The following is a 24457-nucleotide window of genomic DNA, read 5'->3' as shown; positions in this document are numbered from 1 at the left end:
TGTCCGTCAGTCACGTCGCCGGTTTGACTGAATCATTGAACACATACATCAGGTTAGTCAGTGATTAGACGTGTGTCACGCTAGAGAACATGTAGCAATTATTGACGGTAGCACGACGCTGACTGAACTGAGACGTGACGGCACCGGGTGAGTGGGGATAAAAGTATGATACATGTATGGAAAGATTATTTGACGTGCCTGACCGGTGACGTCACTGATAGATTTCGTGCCGGCGACTGTCGTGTGGGAACAGAGTCATACTAGAACTATTGATACATATTTTTTTTTAATCCTGTCCGGTGACGTGCCGTGACGGTGACTGATGTGTGTGAGTGCACCCTTACTCTTAACTCTGGTTTCTCTGTCTACGGTTCCCGCTGCGAAATTGTCTCTATTAAATGACCTTGGCTAAATAAAATTAAGAGACAGACAAATTATTAAAAAAAAGAGTTTAAAGAGTGTAAATATCTTGGTCGGAACTTTATTATCTTCTTTACTCTATGATTTATGGATAACCTATAAATTATCAGCTGTTATCATGTCAAAAACTCAAAATGGATTGTTGACTGTTGTTCAAACTGCTTAGCCTAATTCATTGAAAACTATTAAATAATTACAATCCAGAAACATGGATTTTCAGTATGAACAAGCTAGTGAAGTAGAGGCGTTAGATTCTATCTATTGCGGTGATATGCAAAGTAAGCTTTTCTTACACAGTTGATAATTTTACACCAGACATATCCAGATAATTTTATAAAATATTTGCAGTTTTACAGGTTGAGCCCTTTCACAAATTTAGTATTCCAATAAAATCGGAAAGTTATGATGACGGTGACGGATTAGCATGTGAACTAGTCTTTACATACACTGCAAAATATCCTGAAGAACTGCCTGTCGTAGAAGTCTCTAATGAAGAAAATTTCGATGATGTAGTCGACAAAAATGAATTATTAGAACATTTAATAGAACAGGTATGTGATTAAAGTCTAACATTTCGACTGTTTATATGATAGTTAAGTCTCAATGAATGTGTGAATATATAGTATGCCATTTTAAAATATTAGATTATTTTATTCAATAATTCAAAAACATTCATTGTATTAAAAAAAAAACCCTATCTGCCGATTGAACCAGACTAGTAGACATTTTAATATGTTCAATGTGAATAGGTAATACATGTAGTTTTTTGTAATAATCTTAGAGCTAGCGCTAGGAGTTGCGTCGCTACATGCGCGCACTTTCTTACTAGCCCATAGAGTTGATGGGAGAGACAAAATAGTTGCGGAGACAAAAGTTGCTCGTGCGCGCTAGCTCTTATATTTTCAAATGCAGTACATACACACTAACAATAAGAAAATACTAACTACTTAGTATAATTTGCATGTAATAATGTTGGTACTAATTATGTATTATTATAATTTCAGGGAAAAGAAAATGTTGGCATGGTTATGATCTTCACATTGGTTTCCGCTGGTCAAGAGTGGCTTAATGAGAAGTGGGACTTTATTAAGAAACAAAGAGAAGAACAGATCCTGGCAAAGAAAAAGGCAGATGAAGAAGCTGAAATGGTTAGTTTTTTTTTATATCTTTGGCCAAGGAAAAGTAGGGTTATGTTTTATGTGTATATATTTGTAAGATATAGAGATTTATTAATCAAACCTTTTCAAGTCTATATAAATAAAAGTAGTAAAATAAAAGTTATAACCATTTTTAAAATAGAATTATCACATCTCATAAAATAAGTTGTATGAATCTTAAACTTAACCCATTGACCACCGTAAGCCCCGATCGGGGCGCGACACAATAGATTTTCTATTGTGTCTGTGATTCCGAGGACTGATGGATTAATTTAATATTGCTCTAAAAAGAAATGTAATCTACAGTATTGCTCGCATGGTTTAAAAAAATTTGCAGAACAGGGGCCTTAGACAAAGTAACAATAAAAAAACGATAACGAAGTTAGAAAAGGCAAAAATGTATGGGATTGACATACGCCGCGTTAGATCACGTGGTCTATCTAATGTCAATCCCATACATTGTTCCTTTTCTAACTTCGTTATCGTTTTTTAATTGTTACTTTGTCTACAGGGCCTGGTCATACGTATGTCACAATGTTAATATAGCGCCATCTATCTGAATTTATAAATATAAGAGTGATTCTAATGCGCATTAAAGACGAACAAACACTTAATATTTCACATTTTTAATCATTTCAATTATGTCTACACACATATTTATGGGTTACAGAAACGATTTGAAGGTACAAGAGTTACTGTGGAATCATTTTTGATATGGAGAAAACAGTTTGAGATTGACATGGGTATACCTGCTAAGAGAGAAAAGGAATCGAAAGATAAGACAAAACTCACAGGGAAAGAGCTATTCTTAAGGGATACTACTTTGAATGAGTCAGATCTGAAATTCCTGGATGATGGTAAGTTTATTTTCTTTTTTAATTGCAAAGCTTGTAATGGTAAAGAACAGAAATATATCAACAAAATATGTTTGTAAGATATACTATTTAATAAAAAAAAAATTAAAAAAATATTTTCTTATACCCTTCATAAAAAAGACAACAAAATTGTGACAAAAAAATTTTAACAAAATTGTGAAAATTGCGTGGTATATATTTTTTAATCTATAAAAATGATAAAATTGTATTCGGTGTTTGTTTGTTATAAACTGTACTGTATATTCTACAATTAATACAAATTTTTCGTCACATGTTTTGTCTTTGTGAAAACGTGTTTCTAATAAAAATATTGCTACAAATTATTGTTCCTTGTTTACAGGTGATGCTGTTAAAGTCGATGAGTCTCTCTTCCAAGATCTTGATGATCTAGATATTTCTGATGAGGATGACGAAGACTACATTCCCGGACAGAGTGGTAGTGAGAGTGATTAATGAAACAGAACTTTATGTATAAGTAAGCAAGGCCGAAAATCGCGTGAATAAAGTGCTACAAGGTATTGTAAAGGAATGCAAGTTGTATTAATAACAAGCCGTCAGCAATAATATTAACGAATTTAATACATGATTGATGTTTTAAAGTTTTTTTTATTACGCCTAGTATGATCGTAGACTACATATTTCAAATATTTAATCTGAACATGCCAATGATAGTGCAGTTTAAATATCCAAATCAAATACAGAAATAGAAGAAAAAATTGTTAATCGAAAACTTTCAAACTTTATTTATGGTTATTGTAATTCTACTACACAATGTTAATTTATTGGCTCATGTATCTATTATTTTTTTACAAAACACTTGTTCCTTATTCATTTCCCATGTTTCTTGAAATCTGTTTTACAAGAAATTGCTTTTTTGTTTTTTTTTATGCAATTTGAATGTCAGCATGTACATCAAAATTTTACTGTTATTCTCAGCTTTTTAGCTTCGTATTTAAGTTGACCATAGTGATGCATTGAGATATACATATATGGAGACGACACCGCCTACATCACTTATGTTCCGCTCAACATACGCCACATGACGTATGTTGAGCGGTTTTTTTTAATGGTTTTAAAGTGAAACGCATCATATATGCCTTCGTATGTGTTACGATATTGCACAAATAATACAAATAATACGGAAATGTGCAAAGGAATAACTTTCATCGGTAAGAACCTAACTAGATAATAATTTTTAAAACTTAGTTAGAGCAAAAAAATGGCGCACAGATTTTGTTCGTGGTGTCTCCTCCATACGTATAGTAATATTATCTCAATGTAGTGATGTCATAGAATATTATGTAATATGTATACAATTTACATATTATAAGTTTCGTCCTTTCTTGTTTATTTTTTTTTTATAAAAACGAAACTTTTTTTATGCATCGATACATTTCATTGTCATCGTTAAAATAAGGACGAAAAATTACCCGTGTCTCAATGTTATGAAATTTTGATATTAAAAACATATTTTATTTCATACATAGTTTTATTTAATAACTAGACAAGAAAACATCCAATATTTTTTATAATTTTTAATAAAAAAAGCTCATCACAACAAAATACATCAATATAGAATAACGGAAATCGTGCAAACAAATTTAACACATACATTTAATTATCTAACACTTTTATAGACTATAGTAAAATTAGCAATATCATTAATTAATAGGTATTTACAAAGTGCAGTCTTGAACACAAGAAATGAAGGTTTAGTACTTAAAAAAGTTCTATATTAGAAGAAGTTAATTAACAAGGGATATGTTTGTAACTATTTTTAAAACAAAACTATCATTATTCATATAATTTTTTACAGCTTCGATTAGACATAACCTTAACATACAAATAAATACCATATTGCACATACGTTTACAACAACTATGTATGTTAACTCTCGTACAATTTCATTCATATGAAAACATACAAAATAATTAAGGAATTATGTATAAAAAAGAGATAACAATAAAATACAAGAAAGCAGTATAGTTTAAACACAAAAGTAGATAATAATTTGGAAAATCCAAAAGTGCACGCCTCATAATTTTTTTTTAATAAATATTTATTAATTATTATTTTTGTTTATTTAATAACAATTAAACCACATCGAATCAGACCCTGAAAAATGAAAGGGTTCTATTCCTGAACATACTCAAGCGTAAGAGAAAAAAAAAGACTCGATTAGTAAAGTATTTCGGTCGCTATCGTGTTAACAAGAAAAAGGATCCGCACATACAGACACACGGACGTCCAAGACAGAACTTTTTTGAACTGTTTTTTAACTAGTTTAAATTTACAAAAATGACATCAAAAATATCATGAACGTTAAAAATAGTGTTTTTTCTTAATATGTGTGTGTATGTATTATCTTACAAGTGCAATGTATGATACATAAAGACATTTTAAGTTTGAAAAATCAGATGTTTTGCGCGAAGTGACAGTAGTACCCACCTCAACGCTTCGCTTATGAGGCGTGCAATAAATAATAACTTGTATACATAATTATATTATTCGTGTAACAATAGAAAGATAAACGCCTTTTACATTTTCAATTTCAATATAATGCAACCATATTTTTTGTCATAAATAGGAATCTAAAACTGTGTCTATAACAGAAAACTTCTTATAAATATTTTTTAAACTAGGCAGCAATTTATACCTACTTTAATCGGTATTTTAATAGGCGTTTCTAAGTATGAAGTCGCATTAAATTTACAAGTCTCTAGGTAGAGACTTACTATGCGGCTTACGCCAAAGCTTACCATAGTGCCTAGATGAAAATAATTTAAAGAAAGCATGTGCATAAAGTCACTGGGCACTTTTTCTATGTTAATTATACAGGGTGTCCCACTATTGGTATACTAAGCGCGAAGGAACTTGTAGTTTTGCATACACTGATCACGTAAAAAATACTTTAAAAAAAAATTACGTCCAAAATTTTTTGCTAAATTTTTCCTGAAAATCCATGTTTTCTTCTCTAGCTTCGCGCAGCCGGCATATACCGCTTCTCTAATATGAGCATTTTATCTATGAAAACATAATCTTAAACGATAGCTCACGTGCTGGTGGCAAAGTTGGGCGGCTCGCTTGTTATGGGTGTACACATAGCGTTTTAAGAATTTATCTATTTGAAAAAAAAATGTGTCTGGAATTTTTTAATTATTTTTTACGTACTCAGCGTATGCAAAACTATAACCTCCTTTGAGCTTAGTATACCAACAGTGGGACACCCTGTATTTATCTATTTATGAATCATCAAATCATGTTGCACTTTTTTGTTTTGAAAATTAAGTTTCTTCTACTGAAACTCAAATTCTTGCCAGATAGTGGGTTACAGTTTACTAAGTAAGCTTATTTTGACTGAATATAGGCATTGCGCGTGCGCATGTAACAAAATAGTTGCGATTTTGTTGGTTGTTGCTTTTTACAGTAGTCAATGAAGTTTAAATCAACAAGTTTGTCTAAAAAACATTCTTAATTTTCTTAATAGTTAGGAACAAAAAAAAAAATACGCGTAGGTATATATTGAATAACGATACATAAAAAAAATATTGAAGTAATCTTCTCTTTCAACAACCTAATATTTTTAAATAAAAAAATACATAAAAAGTGGTCTTCATTATACAGTTATAGACATGGTTGTACATATTTATAATCACCGCTACGTATTATGTATCAGAATTTATTTTTATTACATGGATAGCTTAACGTAGATAAGTATAAATTTATTGTACGTGCATATCAGCTATTTTAATATTTCATTGAAAGGAATCTGTAAAACCTTCAAAAAATACGTACTACACTTATTCGTACTATCTAGGCCAGATTAAGTAGATGGATATTTTTCAAGAATTTATCGAAATTTTAATGAGTTGATGTTGGATACTTTTCGTTTTTTTTTCATCCAGCATTTATTTTATATTATTTTTATTTTAGATATTTACAGATCTATCTATCATTGTAAAAATATCCCAAATAGGGTCTTGAAATTATTTAGATAAAGCACATTACATTAACTAGTTAGTTATAAAGATCGTGAAGGGTTCTCATTACACACGACAACGAAATAAGACCTACTTGTCTATGGTTAATTTTCTACTGTTTGTGGGAATGAAGGTGTATTGCCAGATATCTAACATCAAACATATTTGTACAACCTACAACCAGAAAGAAATTGTATACACTGAAGAAGATACTTATAAATAACATTCATACTAAAGATTAACTTGAATAATTTCCATCAATTGATACAACACAGATTTTATTTACATAATAATATGAATTATAACAAATTACAAATCTATTATTTAAACTATAAACTTTAAAACACTGATTGAGGAAAATACACTAGAATGTTCAGATATATTTATAACATCACTTAACATTAACGATTTGAGTCTTTTGTAAATGTTCGGCGTCAGGCATAAAATTATGCTTTCGTGTAACACTGTTTGATATCAAAACGTATTTAACGTTCCACCAATAAACAGTCTTTGCTTGACGAGAGGGAAATAATTCCGTGTTTATGATTGGCGATATGATTTTATATGTTGTCGTGTTTAAGCCCCACAGCGGTTATAAAAACCATACGATCTCAATCGCTTGCTGTAGGTTACAGCGAGTGCTCATTTAAGTCTTTGCGTCACATTCGCTAAAGCAACTGCGAAAGCCTGGAGAGCCGAAAATGGATATTGGAAATCCAGGGTGTACGCGTTGCCGTCGATGCGGCCGAACTGCATCACCTAAACAATAATTTGTATTAAAAGTAAAATAGTTATACAATTGTACTATAGTAGCTGCTGGTCTGCTGCTAGTCTTGTCCGAGGCGGGATGGAATATGATAAAAAATATACTATAAACCATGTCACATAGAAATAATTCGTTTTCCACAGGTTAAAGAATTAACTAGAATATGATAAAATAGAAGAAAGACATTAAGATATAGTCAGGGCAAAAAATAAAATAACCATCCCTGATTCCTCTTTAAAATATTGCTGTTGGAACTCCGCAATTCAATATTTTGTGATCCATAAAGTTTGAAAGAGATTTCCTATATAATACCTGTTTGCCATGATACTCAATCTGAAAGTTCTTAGCGGACTCCTGTGTGACCCGGCCGCCGAAGTCAAGCTGGTACACTTGGCTGTTCTCGTTCCACATGGGCGCCTTGTTGTGCATCACGAGTTGACGTCGCGTACTGCGGTCTGTGGCGGTTGCGTTTCCCGCGCGTTTTATCTGTGGTAGCGTAGAATTAAAAAAAAAACGTTTTATTTTTTGTTGGAATTTGTTCAATGGTTAAATAATGATAATAATGTGTCGGATTATCGGATAGTCGGAATAAGTTTGAATTAGAATTTATAAGTAGACAATAATTTTATTTTTATACAAATCATAACACACAATTTGAAATTATATGCGTGTTTTATTAGATAATACATTATATAGATCTGACCTTATTCCTCAATTGAGCCTTTTGAAAACTTTCTAGGTCCCTAAAGTTCTTGCTGTTGATTTCACTGTATCCGTTCGGGAACTCATCATCAGAGCTCTCTGAAGGTTTCTTATTTCTTCTGCGGTTAAGAAGCGGTGAGTTTAACAATTGCCTGAAAATTTATTACCTATAGAGTACCTATAGACTATACTATCAATTCGAAAATATGTATAATGTAAAATTTACTATTGATTGATATTAGGATGTGTGATTGAATTTAAAGATTTAAAGATTGAATATGAAAAGTTTTAAACAAATTGTAAATTGTGCTCTTATTTTTTTATTATTACTTATTAGTCTATTTAAAACAAATATCCAGAATCGATAAATGTAATGTACTGTAATTTGCAATGTAATGTAATGTACCGTTATTTTGATTATTGTTTGTTCAATTATTCCCCATCTTCTCTTAAAATATGATACAGTAAGTCAATATAACTTGATTAAGACGTGTCCCTTAAAGTTACCGTATAGGCGACGCAGAGGAATATCTATGCCTGCGCGGTCGTGGCGCGGGAGACGCGGGGGACGCGGGCGCGGGGGACGCGGGCGCGGGGGACGCGGAGCGCGCGGGGCGGGGGGACGCGGGCGCGGAGCTGCTCTCCCGCACCGCAGTACTGCTTGACCCGCGCCCCCCGCGAGACGCTAGCAAACGTAGCGCTAGCTGCTCTAGTGAACCTGCGCGGGAATAGACAGTGTAGAAAATATATCAATAGAACCAAAATTAGAAACCTGTATGCAAAGTATGAGCGTTGCACGGTAACTAATTTTGGTATGAGAAAAGTTATTGTCTTCTTTTATTGAAGTGTAAGTACGCAGTGACGCAACAATTAGAACCTTTATTTTAGAGGCTTTAATTCTTTAAATGACTACAAACAGGATATGCCCACTAATGGGCAATTTTTCTATTGTTACGCCACTTTTCAGTAATAACTATAAATTGAAGTAAAGAATCGATTGGAACTAAATACATAATATTATATGCCTAATTATTAGTTTATACAAAACTCTAGTCTCATGGAGCTTTCTTTTTAATATCAGAAGCTATTCTATTTTGTGCAAGTTGTAATTTTATTATTCTGAAAACCATATGATTTGAATTAAGCCAGTACCTATTGCCTATGCTCAAAATGCTACATCATTCCCCTTTTACTCTACATCTAATCGTGCCTTTTTTGTGTATCTAAGATTTTTAAGCTGATTAATTTTCTTTTCGAACAATTGGAAGTTTTTCACACTGTATTTTGCAACTCACAGGTTCGCATAAGCTTTAAACATGCGTGATTTAAAGCGTGGTCAATCTAGCCGGCGGTCGCATTGTCAAGACGACCAGCGTCTCTCCCCGTTGAAGTAATGTATCGCGGGTGAGAAAAGCATCTACTACTAACTATAATACTTGCTGTAGTCGGAGTCGCTGTCCGTCAGTTGCGGCTGTGCGGCCGGCAGCGTGTAAGTGGGGCGAGAGCTACACGCCACGCACACGTATGTTTCTGCGTCGACGTCCCTTTTATCGTACGGTGACACAAGTCTGCACGCTGTACATACAGGATAATCCCTACGCGATCTCCTTGCAGTTACCCCACTTTTGCCACCCTCTTCAGTACTTGTTCCACTGTTATCTTCTCCCGTACTATTGCGGCTACTAGAATTTACCGATGTGTCTCCTTTTAAGTTTAAATCAGTCTTTAACTGTTTCTTTCCCTTCTCAGCTGTTATTGATAATTCACTTGAATCTAAGCTGCGAGATTTACCACACTTTTTCAGCGGCGTTCTAGCGCTTTCAGATGTTTTTAAATCAGTCTTGAAATGCTTTTTGGGACGTCTATGCCGTTTGTTGTTGACAAGTATAAGGCGACGCGGTGGTTCTCCTCGAAGTGCTGATAAACTAACTTGGGCATGGAGTACCTGAGGATCGACCAAATCAAGATAGCCCACGCTACAACTGCGAGTCATTGTGTCATACATTGGAACGTTCGCACATACGGGGCTAATGGGTACTACCGTAGTAGTCCTTTGGACTCTCCGCTCTGCCTCTTTAGGCTTTTCTGTTATGTTAGCTATATTTGTATCAACTGGTGTTTCCTCGTCTATATATTTAAGATCTTCACCCTTTTGTAAGTTCTTTAACGTCTCATTTCTTTTGCACATTGCATCTGGATGCACTTCATGTTCGTAGTTCTTATTGCATAATGATTTTAAAATTCTAGTGTTCATTTCATAAGATGCTGATTCACCTCTGCTGCATATATTTTTACGTAATTTTGAAAGGCAATTGTCTGCGACGTGATTATCGCATTTCTTTATTGTTACTTGTCTGCTTGGTTCTAGGCTGAGATTTAAATTAAAGCTTTGATGTTCATTATTTGGTAAATTTCCTTTTAACGAAACGCCATCTCCTCTCACGCTGTAATCAGTCCTTCCACCATAAAAATCTCCCCTGCCTCCACACGTAACCGCTTGCGGAGACGGCCTTTCAAAGATTATATCAGTTGGTGCAACTGCGTTCTTTGGTGATTGTAAAGTAGGAACAGAACTTTCACATCTAAGAGGAGATATCGCATGTCTATTAGGCACAGTGGCAGTGCTATTTACCCTTCTCTCACTTGGTTGCGGCGCATGCCGCACGGGTGTGCTATAAACATTTTCTGTTAAATTGTTCATATTATCACTTGTATCTATAAAAGGGAATTCTTCGTATGACTCAGCTCTAGCCATTGTTGGATTTGGATTACTATTATTGTTGGATGTATCCGTTTGTGAAACACTGTTCGTATTGCCTATTCTTTCACTCAGAATAGAAGGATTGAACTTTCGCTTAATGTTGTTGTTTGAATGAGTTGGTGAGTTATTGCCACTGGATTGAAAAACTTCTTCCTCATCTTCAGAAAATATATTCGGATTAAAATTGGGGTCAGGTCCAACTGGATAATCGTCTCTTAACTCTGTTATCGTTAAAGTCATCTGCCTCGGCTGAAGATGCAATAAAGATGTCTTGTATGTCACTTGACCTAAATTTGCAGGCACATTTTTAGCTAAACCATGCATTTTGAACTTAGTGCCCCAAATGTTTGAGGTAACTTCTACTAAGCGCACATCCTGAAAGAAACAGAAATAATATAATTGTTAATTTATCTTTATTTTATCCATTTATTTGTTTGTAGAATCTAAGTAGTTACATATTATGTAATTAGTTAGATATTTTAATCATTGTTTACCTCTGGCAGTGAGTCAATATAAGCTAGTTCATCAGGAGTTTCATCCTTGTCACTTGAATTGCGGGATTTACGTCTTTCACGGGCGCGACGTCTCCTTTGTAGTCTTGGAGAGCCGGAGCATCCTGCTATTCAAGTATATTTTTTATTAATATTTAAATTAAGGTAAAATTTATGCATTACATAAAGCGAATCATTTTTCTAGGTATTCATACTATGACATATTCTTATTATGAATTTTTTTGTCGTGTCTTGTGCACAACGCTATTTGCATAGATAAGTTTTCAAATTCATTTACGTTTGAAGCGTATCCGGTATATCAAAATGACCTATAGACACTAGTTCAAGAAAATCTATTTTTTTACAAATCATTCAACTTAACCCACATAGTACATCAACTCACCGTCTTCCCGTTCGGTATCCGACGAAGCGGAGTCCTCTTGCACCCGCTGCCGGCGGGCGGTGCGCGGGGTGTGCGGCGGGGGCGCGCGGGCGCGGGGCGAGGGGATGCCGCGCCCTGAACTACCGCTGCTGGACGAACTGCCAGCGCTACTGCTGCTCGACTCGCGGGTTACGGGCGGGATGGAACCTTCTGGAACAATTGCTTTTACTTTGGGTATGGACCTCGTGTAGTAGAATAAACTGAGGCTACTAGCAGAAAAACTAGAACATAGATTACGAAAACAATAATAATTAAAAAAATAAAATTATTTATTAATATATTATTATATAAATTAAATTGATAATGTAATGTTTTCTTGTAAATATTCCATGAGGTCAGCGATCAGAAAGACTCGCACCTTGGTATGCACAATGCACATAATATTGTGCAAAAACGTAGCAAAAATATAATATTTATTTATCAACATGAGGTAAATCCGTAAAACTCAACCTTCAGCCTGCGGGTCAAATATAACGAACTCCGGTCTGATCTTGCTCGTACGCCTCCCCTTGAGAAGAGGTACAAGTCCTCCCAAGTGCTCGAGGTACAGAGTATACGCGCCGGCTTCTTCGTCGTCATGTCGAAGCATAGTGCAGTGGAGACGCCCGCCCGCTGCGGGAGGCCGTGATACGAAACGACGTAACTCATTCGTCTCTGGTACGTTACACTGGAGAAAAAGAAATATTAATTTATGAAATGTGTATAAAAATTGTTTAGAAAAAAAAGACGGTTTGCACTCCGGGAGTGCCGGCAGAAGTGAAAACTTGATTATTAACGTTCAGCATGTTTGATATTTTGGAATGGTATCCGTCTTACGCATGGAATATAAGGGCTAAAAAAAAAAAAAAATCCGTCTTACGCTTTTTCGATCAGGCCACGTGTCCTAAACTAACGCGAGTTTAAGATTTTATACCCAACGCCGCTAAAGAAGTTTTCACTTCAAAAGTGTTATAAGTTCGTGGAAATTTCGAAGACAACAAAAAGTTATATAAAAAAGGTTATGTTAGTTATAGTTGTATTCAAAGCTAAGTCGAAAGTGTTATAATATAATTGCGATGTTAGCAGCTTTTATTAGTTAACAACGATTCGTCAAAGCTCAAGACAAACTTTTAGATGTTATTAAATCTATTAAATCTTGCAGATAGGTGGTCAATGCTGGACTATCTTCGATATTTTTACATCGCATTCATATTATAGTTACAACATCATTATTACCCGTATGGTATGCGCGAACAAGCTTGCCAATGCGGGCTGTAATCTCGGTGGTAAGGGCAAGCGCGCAGCCAATCGGGGATGACGCAGTGCAGCCGCAGCACGAACTCTCGCGAGCAACTGTAGCGGCGCAACCACGCGCCACACTCGCGCCGTGCATACCGCGCCTCCAACGCTCACGAATAGCCGACGGGCAGCGTGGCCCCATGTCAGGGCGGTTACACGGGCCTGGTGAAACGAAAAATAATTAAGTAATTCAGTTATAATTAATAAATGATAATTATGTATTTCGTATAAATAAATATACCTAATAAAAAATAAAAAACAGTGAGGATTATGAGACAAAACAAATTGAAAATAATTAAGAGAGGCTGAAAGAGACAAAAACATCAATAGAATTTACGAGTAGCTATGGAAAATCAACTACCAGCAGACCTACCTGTGTGTATGGAATAGGCACGGTGTAAATGAGAGTTCCCGTGTCGGAATAGAATTTAACCACATTTTTGTATGGCGGAGAATCTTCAGCTTCACCGGATTCTGGAAATAAGAAAAAATTGGGATAACAAGCTTATATTAATAAAAAAAACCATTATATTTTACCGTTGTCACAAAACACACATTTTACAAGTTAATTCACTTTCATTAATGTTGATATGTAGGCCCATAAAATGGATACAGCAGAACGTATTTACTAGAAAGGCATAATAGAGCCGGCCGTAAAAGGTACTCGTAAATTGTATACGGATTTTCAGGCAAACTGCCCCTATTCATGAAATAAGAACCTATAAATCAACATGCTTTGCTCTATAAGAAGCTCTTTAAACGACAAATTCTTGATACATACAAAGATAAATGTATCTACTAAATGGCGACATAACTTTATCCTCAAGTAGGTATCACATCATTAATCTTTTGAACATTTATGACCAATAGAATAAAATATTATTAATAGATATCTAAACCTATAAATAAACCTTTATATACACACAAACGAGTAAGAACCCCGTGTAAGAAACGAACAGATTTTGAGTGAGTGCCGTTTCGAACGATTTGTAGAGATCTTTGCATCTGTTTATTTAAATAACCAGTAAGTCAGAAAGAACTACAGAGTTTCCTGTCGAAATTGTAGAAACGGTGGCAGTTTCTATATATGTATCTGGGTTATTCAAAAGCTTGTACCTAAAATAAATTATTTAAAAAGTTAAAATAATTGATTTGTTTAGTTATGTCACAAAATCTTACCAGCTATCAAGGTACCAGCAACCGCAAGGAGTTCTCTTGAGTTAGCCCACTCCATGGCCAGCGTGTTTCCTCTCAAGCCCGTGTTTATTCTTACAGGACTGACGTCATCATGTCCACGCATCAGTACTATTTCACCGCTACCAAGAGCAACTGCAAGCACGTGTCCTCCATTGTTCTCTGTTGCTTCTTCTCCTTCTTCCATTTTAAACTTCTCACAAGACCAGGCCATTGAAATAATTCCACCTTCAGCGACGAGCTGCACCTGGTTAATATTTAAATGATAATGACAAGTAAGAAACTAAGATGTAGCACAGGGTTATAATAGGAAAATTATGTCGTCTTATCGTTCGCCAACTTAACACATTAAAGACAATATACGTTTCTCAAATTGAATAGTCTAGAACGAAGTTTTAGATTTAGAAAGAAGATTACTTTCAAGACTCATAAACGATTCATAAATCACTTATTTTTTTATAAATCTTAGTTACTGAGGCAGGTGATCTGTATGAGTACAATTCTCTACATCTGGTATAATGCAGTAAGCAATTATCTTAAAGCATATTAAATCTTTTAAGATCTTTTCAACGAAACATTCTCGTTTACCATGAAGAGATGTTGTCGTTGCTAATAAATGCGCGCGTCAAAAGACTACTTAGTACCTACTTCAGCTTTCGAAGTAGGTAAAAGCAATGTTATTTTTAGCATACGAAGCGCGTTATTAAAGTGGGAGGGAAGACATTGTAGCAAAGTAATGCTGCTATTAAGAAAGAGCTTTGGCAAGCTTGTAACAAACTTTGTTTCTAATAAAAACTTGGTTGAGAAATGTTCTTTGTTATACTTAAGAATACAAGACCATTTAAAGAATTAAAGAAACTCCTTACTTGTGTCAAGATTTTTATGAGAATTGAGGGCGTATGAATAATGAATGTAGAGCAATGTTAGGGATTTCTTAATAGTTTACTTGAGAAAGTTTTTGAATACATCGTCACCGTATTTATGCGAATGACGAATGTTTGTTTTATTCATGAGTTTACTTCACCTTTTTTACACAGAATAATTTAAATTGATAAATTGCTCTATAGAGATAAAAGGTTTGAGAAAAGCTTATTTCAATTAGGTCAAAGCTCACTACTTACCTAAATCATACATTCAATTGTTGTTTTATTGGCAATCATAATTCATAAAACAGTCCAATCATTCTTCTTCTAAAAAACCAATACTTACTTGCGACACCATAGCTCCATGAACATCCATAACTACAAGCTGAGCAGAGGCAGTACCGAGGTATACTTGGCTATCATCCGGGGTCCAACAACCGCAAGTAATTCGCGCATCCAGGGATAACATGGAGGACCAGTAGCGTTGACCAGCTACCGAGCCGACTAATACGAAGCCATCCTAAACAAAATAACATTTAATATCTTGAATTTAATACTATTTGATCACAAAATATAAGTAATTATACCTAGTATACAAATTTGAATAGGATCTAAGTCCTTATTTTTTTAAAATTTGCTTAAAATAAATTGTTATGTAGCAAAAAAATAAAAGGTAATTATAACTTGTACGATAAGTAATCTAGAAGTTGTGAAGTTAGAAAATCTTTTATAATTTCCAAGAAATTCGTTTTATCTGGTAGGTCTCAGTTTTCAGAGTTTGAACTCTTAAGTACATTTAGGTACGCAATCTATAAAAATCTAGCCTGTCTGATCACATTTAATTATACAATATTGTACCTATAAAAACAACGTAAGTAGTTAGGTAGCGGATGATATTTTCATCGCGGCAAAATTCATTGCTCAGTTGGGTTCAAACAGAAGCCTTTTAGCAAATGAGAGTGACATATTTCGAGCACCCGTCGAGACACGTGGAAAATTAAACGTGAATATTTTATCCGGAGAAAACTAAATATGAATATTTTATATGAAGTCGTAACTTGACGATCGTAAACAACTTAGCTTTAAATTCATATTCATAGAATAAGTGCCTACATTGGAAAATTGGATTTCTATTCAGCTCCACGATAACCCCTTTTGTTAATCAACTTTATTCAGATTTATGACCGTTATAATGTGCATGAATCATACTCTTGTTGAATAGATCTTGATGAAAAACAGCGTTTTTTATTCGTAGTTAACATGAATCGTCACTTAAATAAACTAAATTATTCACTCATGTTTAAGGCCCTGCGCAGACGACAGACTATCCGTGACGCACTTTTTAGTCTGTGAAAATAGAACCTATGAAATTATATGCAGTAACGCACACGACGCGCAAAAAGTCCGGCGCACAAAAAATCCGTGTAATTCGGGCAGACCGCACCGCGCCGCGGCGCGCCGCTCCGCACAAAAAGTGTGTGAAAAAAATTGAACGTTTGCTTCAACGCGCGCTAACGTAGACGGCGCACACTTTAGTCGGCAATCTGCATTTGCTAGGGATGGACGTAACGCACGCGATCTATTATCATGGCGCCAGAGATCTATTATCTGGACCAATGCACCTCCTCATTTTTGTTTCTGAATGAGTCAAAGCAGGTCTCAAAATAAATAGCAACTCATCAAATGTAGTAACAGACATTTTATAAAATTTGAAAAAAATTGCCGGATGTTGTTTCAGAATTGAATGTTTAGTATGGAACTGTCCCTTCAGTAATCTTTCCGAAAGTATAGGATGTACCCAAAATTCTCTATTTCTTCTTCTTTTTCTGAACTTCATGTACAAAATAATACTTCGCGATCTCTGCACGATTTCCATAGCGTCTACATCCCTACAGATCTGCCGACTAAATGATGGAACATGTGCGTCGTGTGCGTTGAGTCTGTGAAAAATCCGCGACCGACTTTTTGCGCGCCATGCGGACTTTTTGTGCGCCGCAGACTCGATCGCACAAAAAGTGTGCCGTCTGCGCAGGGCCTAAGCGAGTTAAAAAAACTATTTTAAAATGCCTTCTTCATTTTTATACATTGCTCACTTTACCTGATAACAAATGAGGGCCATTCGTCCGTCGTGAGACCAGGAAAAATGTGTGACAGGAGTGCTGCGATCGTTTATCAGCTCGATACTCCATCGCCCCTCGTACTTGATCCAAACGAAGATTACTCCCGAACTGTCGCACGATGCCAGTTTTTGGTACGGCTCGTTCCATTTAACTAAGATCACCTGTATTTAAAGAAGGATAGTAAATAATTGAGTAAAAGCATGTTGTACTGTAATAATAATATAGATCATGGCAATGCAAAATTTTATTCGTATAAATATAATAACTAAACCAATTTGACAAAGTAGAACAGAAAAATAGAGCATGTTTTTCTTCAAAATTAGAAAAAACCTTAGACCTTAAAGATGAAAACGTACCTATTTATTTATTATCTACTTACAAATAACAAATCATTGTAGACCCACTTTGATAAACAAATATAAGACATGTTAATTAATGCTCACAAAATGTTTGATTTAATTAATTTATCTGTGAATAGGTATGTAAGTAAACTACTTGACATCATATAAGTATGATATTGCATGATAATATTATTGCACGCCTCATAAGCGAAGCGTTGAGGTGGGTACTACTGTCACTTCGCGCAAAACATCTGATTTTTCAAACTTAAAATGTCTTTATGTATCATACATTGCACTTGTAAGATAATACATACACACACATATTAAGAAAAAACACTATTTTTAACGTTCATGATATTTTTGATGTCATTTTTGTTATTTAAACTAGTTAAAAAACAGTTTAAAAAAGTTCTGTCTTGGACGTCCGTGTGTCTGTATGTGCGGATCCTTTTTCTTGTTAACACGATAGCGACCGAAATACTTTACTAATCGAGTCTTTTTTTTTCTCTTACGCTTGAGTATGCTCAGGAATAGAACCCTTTCATTTTTCAGGGTCTGATTCGATGTGGTTTAATTGTTATTAAATAAACAAAAATAATAATTAATAAATATTTATTAAAAAAAATTATGAGGCGTGCACTTTTGGATTTTCCAAATTATTTTTACATATTTCTGGTCAAAATACAAATATAAGGTTACGTTTTGAATGTAATTAACGCTATGGACGCTTTATTTTTTTTTCTACGGTAATAAAAATATTGTAACTAATAACAACGTGTGTAATGAGATATCGCCTAAAAAAGGTTCAGGTTTCATATAAAAACCACCTCAAAAAAGAACATCGTTAATTAATAAATCACAAGCTATTTTAATAGCAAATTAAATCTCTTTCATTATATTGTTTAAAGAAACAAAAGAGTGCCGGAGGCAATCTCAAGTACAAAACTCTCTAATAAAGAGGTTCAATATTCATTAATTAAAACTACGGCTCGGCTGCAAATTTCCAATATTAAATGTCACAAATAAGATATTTTCAGGGTATTTGGTGAATTTTAATAGAAATAGACTAAAATGTCCCATTTCTATTTCTATTTCTAATTTTAAAACTCCGATAAAGCTTTATTTTCACATTAAAAATATATACAAATTCCCTAGAAAAAAGCTTACAAGAAGTTTTAAGTGATGGATCGGGATTTGAGAAAGATTTGAGACAAATGCAGGTAAGAAAATACCGTTTAATATTTAATTCCTGTACGTATTGTTTATTAAATTAAGTTTGAAAAAGAAATAGAACTGTCTCCTATAACAAAGTCCTGTTAAAATAAAACAGATTTATAACATAATAGTTTTAAAAACGTATCGCAATTTATTAAAATGATTATGAAGGCAAATTACATATTTTGTTTTTTTTTTCACTACACGTGTGCACCTTTGACCTTTGAATAACATTTATAAGTCCTGATTTTAAACCAGAGTAGGTAAGGTTGCATACTTAGTTATTTTATTTATTCTCAATTCGACGAACAATTTCATTTCGCAGACTTTCGGTAGGCTTAATGTAACGAGAAATGTTATGTGTATTCTGATCATTGAATCGGAAAAAAAACATATTTTTGACACTGTTTATTAATTTGAAAATGTTGTTAACTTTGATAGCGAGTAGCATACATACAAAATTATACTCATAGAAGTAAGTAGCTATCTAGTACCTATCTTTAACCTTACCGTAGGTATCTACCTAATTTTATGTTCTCAGTATTATTGTAAATTCTTTGTTATTCTAATCTCCTAAACATAAAGATAAAATAATAGATAATTCTGCTTTTCTTTTATGACGTTGAAATACTGTTTCATCTTAGCAAATCCATACTACATTAAATATTAATAAACGTATACTCTAGGGATGTAACGATACCGATACCGATACCGATATATCGGCCGATATATCGGCCGATATATCGGCCGATATATCGGCAAGCCGATATATCGGTATCGCCGATAATAAATCAACCGATACCGATATTTTTTTATTAAATTCTTTCTTTTTCTTTTATGTTTTTGCATTGTATTCATTCATATTGTTTTATTTCTGTTTCTGTAATAGTGTTAAGGAAGAGCGGAACCTCCTGACACAAGCATTTTATTTGCTTACTAGGAGTGATCCAATCACAAAGGAGACGATTTTTTTTGTTTGGAGAATAGGCCCACCTCAATTTCTTAGCGTATATTATTGAAATGTGTGTTAATTTGTTCTTTGAAGTCCCCAGATTACAGTGGTGACATTACTTTTACATTTTTTAACCGGAATCTTTAGAAATACGTGTGCAAACATTCACCTCATTACTACATAAAAACTAACTGATAATGCGCGATTTGTCTTGTGTGACCCATCCGAATCATTGGGTACAATATATTTAAATAAATGAATAAATAAATATTAGAAAACATCATTTATATTGTCACGATTTAAAGCTCGGAAATCAGACACAACGAAGGTACCATAAACACAGAGACCCGATTTGGTTATAAATAGTATAGAAAATAGATATAAGTGGGTGTACCTCAAGCTTCTGGACCTTGATGCGATTTTAGCGATTGGGAAAACTGATTCAATAAGAAATTATTAGTTAAGTAGGTATGTAGGTATTTAGGTACGTGATATTTTATGACTTAATGTTATAATAAATAGGTACATTATATTAGGATAGGTATCCATTTGCACAGCTATTTTATTATTCATGTTCAATTGTAATATTAAACGCTCTTATGTTGTAGCAATATCATTTTTAAATAGGTAAAAAAAACATTGTTTACATTCATTGCAAACATTGACGCAGGGGGCTACGACAGGAGGAATCTGACATATTCCGTCAAAGCTGCCAATAGATATAACGTTTCGTTACACGGATTTTTTTAGCTGAGTAGAAACAAATTGTTTTATTTGATAAATGACAGGATTTAAAATCGTATATCAATCTTATTCTTCCATATAAATAAGAATAAAAACAGTTTCTAAAGTGGTTTATTGAAGGCATTTTTTTTCGCTTTTTGGTTTTATTTTCATTCTATCGATAAAAACGTTTCGTTACAGTTTTTTTAATGTTGGCCATTGTTCTTGGTTTGTAGACAGCACACTACAGCAGGGATGATATCAAAATAAGGCTTTTTAATTCGATTTCATGATTCCGGTTTCGTTTGTAAAACAATGAAGTTACAAAATTCATAATATAATTTTATATTTTTACACGTTTTTTTTTTATGACTATACGTTACCGAGTCTTGGTGGGCCCACAAAAAATAGTCTCCTTTGTTTATGTAAAGGAAAGAAATAAATAATTTTGAATTTTTTTAATTTTTAACGTGATAACGTTTTTAAAATCGTTTTAGTCGGGTGACATGTTCATAAACTTGTGTCACACCAAAACCTCACGAGCGCGATCGCAGGTATAACGAGAGAGAGACGGACCGATCTCCCGTTTCATCTCGAGCGCTGCCACTGAATTATGTTATCACGTAAACATCTCGATCGTAAACCTACTTTACAAACAACCAATTTTTTTGATATCAAATAATTCAAAAACCCGCGCCCAATGAACGATGCGGGAAACCGCCCGCGCGTGCGCTCTTTGTTTTCTGAAAAAACTCTACCAATAGTAAACTTTTATTAGGTACTGATTGTATGTGTATTACTTAAAGTTTAACTGACTTCGTAAAATAATAATACTAAAATAAATGGTTTTGTTGTTTTTTGATTTGGCATTTTTATGTAAAAGAATACGATTAACAGTTGTCTCTGTTAAATGTTGGTAACTTTTTATGCATAATTCACTATTTATTTTTCTACCAAGCCATCGATATCGGTATCGGTATCGGTATCGCCGATACATTACTACAAATATCGGTATCGGTATCGTATCGGCAAAATCATGTATCGTTACATCCCTAGTATACTCACATCAGATCTATGGCCCCGGAGATTGTAGTTTGTTCGCAGTGGCAGCTCATGAGGGCGTCGTGCGTGGGAGGAGGTGAATGTGACGCCCACGACGCCGCGGACGTTGCCCGTCGCGAGCCAGCCCTCTTGGTAATAGTTGTTACGGTTCAGCTTCCAACCCTCCTCCTAAATCATTGTTGATTAATGTAAGTAATATAAAGTTGAATAATTGAATGTGAATTGTATAACAATATACTTACTGTTGTTATGAGACATAATATCAAAAATCGCATGTCTAAGTAAGTTAGTACAAGGTTCGAAAAAACGTCATATAATTGAAGAAATATAAAGTACATATGTATTAAAGTGTAATTTAACTTCTAAAATGTCCAATTCTTAAATCCTTTATGAGGTGACTTGTAACCTAAAGCTATCGACAAAAAAATCGTTCCTTATTTCCTCTCAATGAGGAACCTGTTGGTTATTGCAATCACATCCGTTGTATAAAAAGCTATCTAGAATCTATAAATGTAATGATTTATTTATTTATTATAAACTTTATTATTTATTTATGCCTTTGTACCTTCTAACCGCATAATGAGAAAGAAGAAAATATTACAGTAGAAAACATAAATTATATGAAAGCACCTCTAAATCTGTAGCAGTACTAATTTATAGCGAATGCAACATGCAGTATTTTAATACCAATATAAATCATAAATTCAATATTCATTCTAGCGCAAACGCAATTAGCGCCCAATAAGGATGGGCTTGGAACGAATGCAACGGAAGGCAATTAGGACTATAGTAATGGAGCATGTCCCTCTGACGGATGCACAACGTACGGTAGAGCGGATATGAAAGCGCGATTGCCAATTAACCAAATATTGAGTTATCTGTCCCCTACAGGCTAGTATAGCCTTCAAAATTAACTAGTAATTAATCGATTGAATTAACATTTAATATACTCCTCGTTGGGTGTAGCTTTGAAACTTTTGAACATTGAAATATGATTTTAAAGAAAAAATTTACATCTTGAACAAAGAAATAAAGGCTCTAGAACAAAGAAACTTATAACGAGCATAGCAAAAATCCTTGAATAATAATTTATGGTCTCGAATATCGTTTTAAAGTAGTACTTAGTGTAATTAAATATTTAAGTACAACAATTAGAAACAAAATTGCTTTGATATTTCGGCTATTGAAGGTTGGAGATTTTGTGAATATAAGATTATCTATATTTTAAAATGACATAATATCCTTACATTATTAATAAATATTCCTTTAAAATTAATTTTCGGATTAGCAATTTAAGGTAGTTTTTATGACGAAAATACAATTACAACTAGGTAGTACTAATATTTCAATTCGTGTATTGTTTACCATGCACTCTAGTTAATTTATGAGATCTATTTACAAGAGCGTAGAAATTTCACACACATCGTATGGTTTTATTTTAGCAAAAAAATTGTGTATCAAGTATGAAAAAAATGCTACTAATATAAGTATTCGTGAGTATTCAGTATATTACCTAGAAAATAATGTTCATATTATAAAGGGATATTAATCAAATAACTATAAAAATCATAAGTAATAGCTTAATATAATAAACAAGCATATCAGAAAGTAATAATGAATGCGCCTAACCATTTAAGCAGTTTTTTGTCATAAACGTAATCTATTGTAAAAAGTCTGTTCGTAACTGATAGCTGTATAGCACAGAGCTTATGTTCGGAAAAATATTATATTTTCTCAGTTATAAATACGCACTCTTAGGAGCAGATAACTACATCGTACACGGTACATTTAACCTGATGGTCGACTGAACGATCATTATATTTCACTCGGTAAAGAAAAATAAAGCCTACAACATAACGCTACTAATTATAGAGCCCGACTGTAATCTTTACGCAAAAGCTACGTCGTTAAGTTATTGCTCATATTAAACCCCTATATTAAATAGACAATCTATTTAATGTCCACATATGTATCACGTTCCTAATTGCCCTGAGGACTATACATACATGTACCTATTTCGCAAGTAAAGTGCGAAAAGCGTTAAGAGTGGTGACACCCTAATCTCAAGTATTGTTTAAGTATTCAGTGTATTGTCTACGCAGGCACGATGTACATATACTACATAGCATATCGTATGTGATATATATGTGCGAGTAATCCTCTATTGCACGCCTCATAAGCGAAGCGTTGAGGTGGGTACTACTGTCACTTCGCGCAAAACATCTGATTTTTCAAACTTAAAATGTCTTTATGTATCATACATTGCACTTGTAAGATAATACATACACACACATATTAAGAAAAAACACTATTTTTAACATTCATGATATTTTTGATGTCATTTTTGTTATTTAAACTAGTTAAAAAACAGTTTAAAAAAGTTCTGTCTTGGACGTCCGTGTGTCTGTATGTGCGGAGGATTTTCTTGTTAACACGATAGCGACCGAAATACTTTACTAATCGAGTCTTTTTTTTTCTCTTACGCTTGAGTATGCTCAGGAATAGAACCCTTTCATTTTTCAGGGTCTGATTCGATGTGGTTTAATTGTTATTAAATAAACAAAAATAATAATTAATAAATAATTATTAAAAAAAAATTATGAGGCGTGCACTTTTGGATTTTCCAAACTATTAATGTTATATTGCTGAAGAATATTTGACATGATGAATTTGAAATATTAAACTCAATTTTATTATAGAAGCTTTTCTGATTATTTTTTATCAATGATAAATAAAGCGATATTTTACCCTAAATCTTACTTTTAATATTAATAAGAATAACATAATATTGTTCTGTTAAGTGCTACAGTCAAACGTAGCGTAGGCGTTCGTAGACAATCCTCGTCGTAGCGATATCTACGACAATAGACGATGTTATAGAATATAGAGTCTACTACCATCGCTCAAGTCTTTAGCCTCTCTCTTCAACAAATCTTATTTTCATTCAATTTAGTCAAACAATATCATATCTTGTATTTATAATGTTTGTTAAAGCTACTATGTACTTGGTTTGTAATGAAACAATAAACCTACTCAGCACGTTTGAAGTAAATCTTCATTCAAATAAATAAAGATATAATTTAATAAATATAATACCTGAATCAGGTTTACAAAG

The 24457-nt window shown here is 33.7% G+C and overlaps 2 protein-coding genes across 3 annotated transcripts in view; one reads left to right on the top strand and one right to left on the bottom strand.

Annotated features, from left to right (window-relative positions):
• The first annotated feature begins 513 nt into the window (after window positions 1-513).
• Window positions 514-3051, top strand: LOC149485385 (RWD domain-containing protein 1). Its single transcript, XM_089700222.1, has 5 exons — window positions 514-698; window positions 769-971; window positions 1425-1568; window positions 2248-2434; window positions 2793-3051. The coding sequence occupies exons 1-5, from the start codon at window positions 629-631 to the stop codon at window positions 2903-2905; spliced, it is 717 nt and encodes a 238-aa protein (XP_089556348.1). The 5' UTR covers window positions 514-628; the 3' UTR covers window positions 2906-3051.
• A 2646-nt stretch (window positions 3052-5697) lies between these two features.
• Tusp (WD40 superfamily protein Tusp) overlaps window positions 5698-24457 on the bottom strand; it is a 28901-nt gene continuing 10141 nt past the window's right edge. The window contains exons 2-15 of one of the 2 annotated variants that reach the window (XM_089700170.1): window positions 21346-21510; window positions 17028-17210; window positions 15276-15449; window positions 14052-14313; window positions 13246-13346; window positions 12810-13034; window positions 12045-12261; window positions 11556-11744; window positions 11156-11277; window positions 9329-11036; window positions 8408-8618; window positions 7902-8052; window positions 7511-7684; window positions 5698-7191 (exon numbers count right to left, since the gene is read on the bottom strand). In XM_089700170.1, the coding sequence (XP_089556296.1) occupies window positions 7075-7191; window positions 7511-7684; window positions 7902-8052; window positions 8408-8618; window positions 9329-11036; window positions 11156-11277; window positions 11556-11744; window positions 12045-12261; window positions 12810-13034; window positions 13246-13346; window positions 14052-14313; window positions 15276-15449; window positions 17028-17210; window positions 21346-21510 (3999 nt within the window). In that variant the 3' untranslated portion in view covers window positions 5698-7074. The remainder of the gene's footprint in view (window positions 7192-7510; window positions 7685-7901; window positions 8053-8407; window positions 8619-9328; window positions 11037-11155; window positions 11278-11555; window positions 11745-12044; window positions 12262-12809; window positions 13035-13245; window positions 13347-14051; window positions 14314-15275; window positions 15450-17027; window positions 17211-21345; window positions 21511-24457) is intronic. The other variant, XM_089700171.1, reaches the window with a different exon arrangement.

Source organism: Colias philodice, chromosome 10, assembly GCF_061535455.1.
Source record: "Colias philodice isolate Cphi_HAF_F1 chromosome 10, ilColPhil1 Martin Lab GWU primary, whole genome shotgun sequence".
In the NCBI taxonomy this organism is placed as follows: Eukaryota; Metazoa; Arthropoda; class Insecta; order Lepidoptera; family Pieridae; genus Colias; species Colias philodice.
Note: the sequence above shows the minus strand (reverse complement) of the source record. Positions and strands in the feature narration are given on the sequence as shown.

Excerpts from the sequence above, each read along its gene's own strand:
- LOC149485385 (XM_089700222.1), top strand. The coding sequence starts at position 629 with ATGGATTTTCAGTATGAACAAGCTAGTGAAGTAGAGGCGTTAGATTCT. Across the intron at positions 1,569-2,247 it reads CAGATGAAGAAGCTGAAATG|AAACGATTTGAAGGTACAAG; the intron begins GTTAGTTTTTTT and ends TATGGGTTACAG. Across the intron at positions 2,435-2,792 it reads TCTGAAATTCCTGGATGATG|GTGATGCTGTTAAAGTCGAT; the intron begins GTAAGTTTATTT and ends CCTTGTTTACAG.